Raw genomic sequence first — 8,620 nt, 5'->3', positions numbered from 1 at the left:
TCATGTCATCTCGGTTGATCTCGGTAAATTACGTCATCTCGGTAATAAGGATAACCCATCGTACACAACTCAGATATGATAAAATCATCCTATCTGATGTCACGACCAACAGATCACTACTGACACTAGCGGCCCAATATTCATATAGTTATTTTCCTGCCGAGATATTTTCACCGTCATGATAGAGGCTAATGGTGACTTCCACACGGCGAAATTTCATTCCAAATGGATACCATTAACCAGATGTATTGCTGCGCCATCAGCGGCTGCGACCAGTACACAATAATGGTGAGGTGGCAGCTGACGTCACGCGGTTGTTTAGTTACGGGATGGAAACACACGTTCATTTAGTCACTTAGATTTCATTCATCTATCTATGACATGTCATAAGTTAACTGTAATTGCGTTACTAGTACGAAAGTGGATGCAATAGCGCCTCGAAAAACTTACAAACATCCAGGAACCATGCTATAATTGATGAATAGGAGTCGAATTAAAATGAAATTCCGGGTTCACATTGCGTTTCGCTCAACGACCTTGAACTAGAGACGAATGGATCTAGAAACGGGTGACTCCGAGTATTTCGTAATAATGTACGTATGATTCGGGACTAACCAAGCACTACTCCAAAAACACAAAAATTCAAATTGTCCCAAGCCCAACCCGAATCGTTACCCAACCATAGAGCAGCAAATAAACCGATATGCTTTAACATAACAGAACTCAAAACGCGAACCCCCTACATGCCAGTTTCGAATTTTGAAGTTTGTATCGTCCGTGCGGTGGTAAGTAACAGTGGCTCTATTCATTAAAATATCCACAGGATTAATGGGTTTATATGAATGATCCTCGACTCGGCTACGTGCCCCCAGGGGTCCCTGTCATTATACCACCATAGGGAAACGTTTTACAGAATGTTGACTTCAATGAGTAGAAAAATTACAAATAATTAAGAATCATTTATCGGATGATGATTAAAATTGATTTATTTCTCTATAGAACTCGCCCGGAGTTACAGCCTATAGGGGGCGCTTCATTTACACCCGGTTGACGCGACTAACAGCGCCCTCTAACGACTAAAATTACATAGAGTCGACGGTGAGTTGATTATTGTTTCGACGTGTTACAGATATTGTTTCGGACATCTTTTCTATACTGCGCGCTACTGGCCAGATATATGAAACCATTCAACACGTGATTCGCCTTGTATAGGAGAGTTGCGCCCACGTGACCGTAAATGACGAACCAAGCGTACGCGATCGACCCGCTACAATTATTGAAATAATAAACACTGGTTTCCTCCAACGAGCCTTTCTCCAGAACTAACGTATCCAACAAACACATCGGCAACGTGAAAAACAAAAACGCTAACGCCGTTGTGACGACTAAAGTTGTGATCTTAGTCGAAGCTCCTTGTTTTTTGGTGGATGCGGTCTCCTGGGCGACGGGCAGTTTAGCTGATTTTCGAACTGATGAAATGATTACCCAATTAGCTGCCGAGATGATGATAAACGGTATATACAGAGATATAGTATTGGTAGTCGCATAATAAGCGAAAAGTACATCTTTGTTTACTACTTGACAGTTTGTCCAGATTACATAGGTAATCGGCTTAAACTGCGAACACCAGGCTAGATTCTGGGTCGTCAATAAAACCGCAGCGACGAATAACATTCTCCGGGCGCGTTTAATCGTACAAATAGACACCGCTTGTAGGGGTTTAGACACAGCTATAGCGCGATCTATAGTCATCAGTACCAGAAACCATATAGCGATCTGACTGGGCGCGATCTTGTGGAACTGTTTCAGAATGCATTCGACATCGTTGAAAGGGTATATGTAGTAGTTCATCAGATATTGGGTCTCGATCGATACGGTCGCGTAGAGATCGGCCACACCGAGCACCAACATGTAAAAATGTCCGGTACTAGACGTCGAGCGTTTGAACGTGCCCAGAAATACGATAGCGAAATAAACGAAGCCGACAGCGGGGAAAACGAACGCTGAACACCATCGCATAACTCGAGTAATGTCGCCCGCTTCTCTTAAAGGTTCGAGTAATTGTGTACAGGCATCCGACTCACTGGACGAATCCGTTGTATTCATATCGTCGTGTAGAACATTGTTACAAGGGTTGACGACACGCGTTACAAAATCCTAAAACCGTGTAAGAACTGTACGGTCGTCCAATGGGACCGGCTGTCCCGTTCATCTTCAACGATCTCGAATATTGCCGCAAATGTTACCGCGATTATGCAGATAGACGCATCTTCCCCGAGGGATGTTGCCGCTCTAGCTTTCTTAAGCTTCTGTCCTGTAATGATTATCTAATTCAGCCGTAACCAACCACTGCCGTCCGTGGCGAGTTAGAGTCAATTTGTCACACAATGTGGCGAAAAAATATTATCTATATCTTTGTCATATTATTTTATATCAAATCATATGTAGTGATTATATTACTGGTTACGTAAATGTGAAACTGGATTTATGGATTTAGAATCTGACCTTTATTTCACTAAAATAATATGTTGAACTAAGTTCGGCATAGAGGAGGCTTGGGAGAGTTTGGCCACGAAGAGAGTTGAGATAAGATAGTATAAGGTCCATCCAGAAGAAAGTAAAAACTGAGTTCAAATTCCCAAAATGGAAAATTGTAAAATATCGCCACTTGTTCTAGTAAGAATGATGTAAAAGTCGTCTTTTTCATCAAAGCCTTTTTGAAATGCTTCTGGTGAAAGAATGTGAGACATTTTTGGAATTGATAAAAGCGACGGGTTTTGTGAGTGTTGGCAAACTCAAGGGTGGACTAGATGGTCCATTGCCCAACCTCCCCGCATGGTGTCCCAACTCTCCCTTCGACTGTTTTGGATTATTAGGCTATCGACGAGAAGTAAAGCATTCGTTCAGTTGCTGTGGATTTTGGTCCAGCTCGAAGGACTCTTCAAAGGATGAATGAATGGACAAGCATGACGCTAACTACAACAGCAACAACTTTCAGCCGAAAGTAGTTTTCAAATGTGCAAATTGTCGACTGAAAAACATGATTTTTTCGGAATATATGGAAATGACCACATGAAGCAACCCCCGTTAAGAATTTAGAAACGACTTGTATTGAGCTTTGAAAAACAATGTAATTGTGCCATAGAAAGAATCAGGAGTGACCTCTGCGAACAATTAACTTTTAAGGAAATCGTGCGTCACTTGAACTTGTGTCTAAAGCAAAAACGCAAAATTCAAATTGTCCTAAGCCCAACCCGAATCGTTACCCAACCATAGAACAGCAATTAAACCGCTATGCTTTAAACATAACAGATATCAAACACGCGAGCCCCTACATGCCAGTGGCGGATTTTGAAGTTTGTATCATCCGTGCGATGGTTATAAAGTAACAGTGTCTCTATTCATCTACCGGGGTTAATGGGTTTATAAGAAAGATCCTCGACTCGGCTACGTGCCCCCAGGGGCCCCTATCATTATACCACCATAGGAAAACGTTTTACAGAATGTTGACTTCAATGAGTAGAAAAATTACAAATAATTAAGAATCATTTATCGGATGAAGATTAAAATTGATTTATTTGTCTAAAGAACTCGCCTATAGGGGGCGCTTTATTTACGCCCGACTGACCCGACTAACAGCGCCCTCTAACGACTAAAATTACAGTCGAATGCGACGAGTTGATTATTGTTTCGGCGTGTTACAGATATTGTTTCGGACATCTTTTCTATACTGCGCGCTACTGGCCAGATATATGAAACCATTCAACACGTGATTCGCCTTGTATAGGAGAGTTGCGCCCACGTGACCGTAAATGACGAACCAAGCGTACGCGATCGACCCGCTACAATTATTGAAATAATAAACACTGGTTTCCTCCAACGAGCCTTTCTCCAGCACTAACGTATCCAACAAACACATCGGCAACGTGAAAAACAAAAACGCTAACGCCGTTGTGACGACTAAAGTTGTGATCTTAGTCGAAGCTCCTTGTTTTTTGGTGGATGCGGTCTCCTGGGCGACGGGCAGTTTAGCTGATTTTCGAACTGATGAAATGATTACCCAATTAGCTGCCGAGATGATGATAAACGGTATATACAGAGATATAGTATTGGTAGTCGCATAATAAGCGAAAAGTACATCTTTGTTTACTACTTGACAGTTTGTCCAGATTACATAGGTAATCGGCTTAAACTGCGAACACCAGGCTAGATTCTGGGCCGTCAATAAAACCGCAGCGACGAATAACATTCTCCGGGCGCGTTTAATCGTACAAATAGACACTGCTTGCAGGGGTTTAGACACAGCTATAGCGCGATCTATAGTCATCAGTACCAGAAACCATATAGCGATCTGACTGGGCGCGATCTTGTGGAACTGTTTCAAAATGCATTCGACATCGTTGAAAGGGTATATGTAGTAGTTCATCAGATATTGGGTCTCGATCGATACGGTCGCGTAGAGATCGGCCACACCGAGCACCAACATGTAAAAATGTCCGGTACTAGACGTCGAGCGTTTGAACGTGCCCAGAAATACGATAGCGAAATAAACGAAGCCGACAGCGGGGAAAACGAACGCTGAACACCATCGCATAACTCGAGTAATGTCGCCCGCTTCTCTTAAAGGTTCGAGTAATTGTGTACAGGCATCCGACCTACTGGACAAATCCGTTGTATTCATATCGTCGTGTAGAACATTGTTACAAGGGTTAACGACACGCGTTACAAAATCCTAAAACCGTGTAAGAACTGTACGGTCGTCCAATGGGACCGGCTGTCCCGTTCATCTTCAACGATCTCAAATATTGCCGCAAATGTTAGCGAGATTATGCAGATAGACGCATCTTCCCCGAGGGATGTTGCCGCTCTAGCTTTCTTAAGCTTCTGTCCTGTGATGATTATCTAATTCAGCCGTAACCAACCACTGCCGTCCGTGGCGAGTTAGAGTCAATTTGTCACACAATGTGGCGAAAAAATATTATCTATATCTTTGTCATATTATTTTATATCAAATCATATGTAGTGATTATATTACTGGTTACGTAAATGTGAGACTGGATTTATGGATTTAGAATCTGACCTTTATTTCACTAAAATAATATGTTGAACTAAGTTCGGCATAGAGGAGGCTTGGGAGAGTTTGGCCACGAAGAGAGTTGAGATAAGATAGTATAAGGTCCAGAAGAAAGTAAAAACTGAGTTCAAATTCCCAAAATGGAAAATTGTAAAATATCGCCACTTGTTCTAGTAAGAATGATGTAAAAGTCGTCTTTTTCATCAAAGCCTTTTTGAAATGCTTCTGGTGAAAGAATGTGAGACATTTTTGGAATTGATAAAAGCGACGGGTTTTGTGAGTGTTGGCAAACTCAAGGGTGGACTAGATGGTCCATTGCCCAACCTCCCCGCATGGTGTCCCAACTCTCCCTTCGACTGTTTTGGATTATTAGGCTATCGACGAGAAGTAAAGCATTCGTTCAGTTGCTGTGGATTTTGGTCCAGCTCGAAGGACTCTTCAAAGGATGAATGAATGGACAAGCATGACGCTAACTACAACAGCAACAACTTTCAGCCGAAAGTAGTTTTCAAATGTGCAAATTGTCGACTGAAAAACATGATTTTTTCGGAATATATGGAAATGACCACATGAAGCAACCCCCGTTAAGAATTTAGAAACGACTTGTATTGAGCTGTGAAAAACAATGTAATTGTGCCATAGAAAGAATCAGGAGTGACCTCTGCGAACAATTAACTTTTAAGGAAATCGTGCGTCACTTGAACTTGTGTCTAAAGCAAAAACGCAAAATTCAAATTGTCCTAAGCCCAACCCGAATCGTTACCCAACCATAGAGCAGCAATAAAACCGCTATGCTTTAAACATAACAGATATCAAACACGCGAACCCCTACATGCCAGTGGCGGATTTTGAAGTTTGTATCATCCGTGCGATGGTTATAAAGTAACAGTGTCTCTATTCATCTACCGGGGTTAATGGGTTTATAAGAAAGATCCTCGACTCGGCTACGTGCCCCCAGGGGCCCCTATCATTATACCACCATAGGGAAACGTTTTACTGAATGTTGACTTCAATGAGTAGAAAAATTACAAATAATTAAGAATCATTTATCGGATGAAGATTAAAATTGATTTATTTGTCTAAAGAACTCGCCTATAGGGGGCGCTTTATTTACGCCCGACTGACCCGACTAACAGCGCCCTCCAACGACTAAAATTACAGTCGAATGCGACGAGTTGATTATTGTTTCGGCGTGTTACAGATATTGTTTCGGACATCTTTTCTATACTGCGCGCTACTGGCCAGATATATAAAACCATTCAACACGTGATTCGCCTTGTATAGGAGAGTTGCGCCCACGTGACCGTAAATGACGAACCAAGCGTACGCGATCGACCCGCTACAATTATTGAAATAATAAACACTGGTTTCCTCCAACGAGCCTTTCTCCAGCACTAACGTATCCAACAAACACATCGGCAACGTGAAAAACAAAAACGCTAACGCCGTTGTGACGACTAAAGTTGTGATCTTAGTCGAAGCTCCTTGTTTTTTGGTGGATGCGGTCTCCTGGGCGACGGGCAGTTTAGCTGATTTTCGAACTGATGAAATGATTACCCAATTAGCTGCCGAGATGATGATAAACGGTATATACAGAGATATAGTATTGGTCGTTGCATAATAAGCGAAAAGTACATCTTTGTTTACTACTTGACAGTTTGTCCAGATTACATAGGTAATCGGCTTAAACTGCGAACACCAGGCGAGATTCTGGGCCGTCAATAAAACCGCAGCGACGAATAACATTCTCCGGGCGCGTTTAATCGTACAAATAGACACTGCTTGTAGGGGTTTAGACACAGCTATAGCGCGATCTATAGTCATCAGTACCAGAAACCATATAGCGATCTGACTGGGTGCGATCTTGTGGAACTGTTTCAAAATGCATTCGACATCGTTGAACGGGTATATGTAGTAGTTCATCAGATATTGGGTCTCGATCGATACGGTCGCGTAGAGATCGGCCACACCGAGCACCAACATGTAAAAATGTCCGGTACTAGACGTCGAGCGTTTGAACGTGCCCAGAAATACGATAGCGAAATTCACGAAGCCGACAGCGGGGAAAACGAACGCTAAATACCATCGCATAACTCGAGTAATGTCGCCCGCTTCTCTTAAAGGTTCGAGTAATCGTGTACAGGCATCCGACTCACTGGACGAATCCGTTGTATTCATATCGTCGTGTATAGTAACGTATCAATCGTTACAAGGGTTAATGACACGCGTTACAAAATCCTAGAAATATCATAGAAAAACATGACGTGAAAATCTTCGACGAGAACCCGAAACTATCCGCGAGACAGATTCTGTCAGCGGTGCCGTAATTAGTCAAAAATATATAAAAGCTCGAATTAGATTCGGTATAACATCGGGATGTTAGATAAATAGGGAAAGACAAAAATACACTTCATATGTTCATGTGGATTTTAGACAACGTTTAAGAGAGTTTGATTGATTGATTTTATCTTCATAGAACATAGTTTAATATAATAATTTATCTTACAAAATACCACAATGAACTATGAAGTTTGAATATATGAGTTTCCCCGATATTTCTAGGGAAAGAATTAATACCGTAGATTAGGAGCCGATATTCTAAAAAGCGCATCTTCCACAATTTCGTGATTCAAATTTCAGCTTACCTCTTATAGTGTAAACAGCTGTTATAACCAAGATAGACTGATGACTAGTCCAGTGACGAGTGTCCAGCGACGGAAGTCTGATGACTAGTGTGCCGCAGTCCTCGGCGCGAGTGTTTAAAATCGTTTCGAGAGAATTCAAGAGAAAAAGTAATGATTTTTCGGCGGATCATCGCAGAATATCGGACGTCACGTGGTTGGGTGTGAATAGCCCCCCAGCCGGATATGGAATTACAGGTTTTTACGAGTGAGTTATGGAAATGGTTTCCTCCCTCCCCACACCGCGTCACAATATTGTAACCGGCGTTAATTAACGGCATCGATATCACCCGTTAACACTTCCGGTGGTTGTCGCGTGACAGGATTTCTCTCGCTGGTAGCCTCGCTTTCTCTCGCGTCGCACTACGGTCAAATCCGAACGGAATACGACGTCCGGTTATTTTCCCGCGATAGTTGTTAAGATTGCGCGGGTTTGGATTTGATGAATGGTTTTTCGTCCGTTGGTTTTTGAGCGGCACGAAAACAGTCGGCACAACTCTTCAACACAGATACAGAAGTATTCGAAATTGGCGGTTGAAATGTGGAATGTGATGTGTCCTGGCGGATAGGGGGGACAAGAACTCCCTTTTCTAATTCATTCATGTTGTAAAGTGTTGAATCTAGATTGTTTTCGTTTCATTTACCCGTTTCCGTTTTGTTTTCTAAGGGGCCAGTATTACGCTGCCTCGGGGACTACTGCAAAGTGTGAACGGTATAAAAGTGTTGTATTCATTTCATTGTAAAGAAAGAAATGTAAGATGGCGCTGTTATCCATGTCTCAACCCGTATCTAGTAACCAGTCCATTTGATGTGTCAATTACTGATTCGACTGGGGGTTCAACAGACCCGCAACCCCTTTCCAACT

At 42.3% G+C, this 8,620-nt stretch overlaps 3 protein-coding genes across 3 annotated transcripts; all 3 read right to left on the bottom strand.

The window, feature by feature from the left end:
• Window positions 1-1,107: 1,107 nt before the first annotated feature.
• On the bottom strand, window positions 1,108-2,106 carry LOC141909979 (uncharacterized). Its single transcript, XM_074800667.1, has one exon. It carries the CDS (start codon window positions 2,104-2,106, stop codon window positions 1,108-1,110), a length of 999 nt encoding a protein of 332 aa, XP_074656768.1.
• A 1,576-nt stretch (window positions 2,107-3,682) lies between these two features.
• Window positions 3,683-4,681, bottom strand: LOC141909977 (uncharacterized). The gene has a single exon (XM_074800666.1). It carries the CDS (start codon window positions 4,679-4,681, stop codon window positions 3,683-3,685), a length of 999 nt encoding a protein of 332 aa, XP_074656767.1.
• A 1,572-nt stretch (window positions 4,682-6,253) lies between these two features.
• LOC141909972 (uncharacterized) lies at window positions 6,254-7,252 on the bottom strand. Its single transcript, XM_074800657.1, has one exon. It carries the CDS (start codon window positions 7,250-7,252, stop codon window positions 6,254-6,256), a length of 999 nt encoding a protein of 332 aa, XP_074656758.1.
• Window positions 7,253-8,620: the final 1,368 nt, after the last annotated feature.

The sequence above is a fragment of the Tubulanus polymorphus genome, chromosome 8, assembly GCF_964204645.1.
Source record: "Tubulanus polymorphus chromosome 8, tnTubPoly1.2, whole genome shotgun sequence".
Classification (NCBI taxonomy): Eukaryota; Metazoa; Nemertea; class Palaeonemertea; order Tubulaniformes; family Tubulanidae; genus Tubulanus; species Tubulanus polymorphus.
Note: the sequence above shows the minus strand (reverse complement) of the source record. Positions and strands in the feature narration are given on the sequence as shown.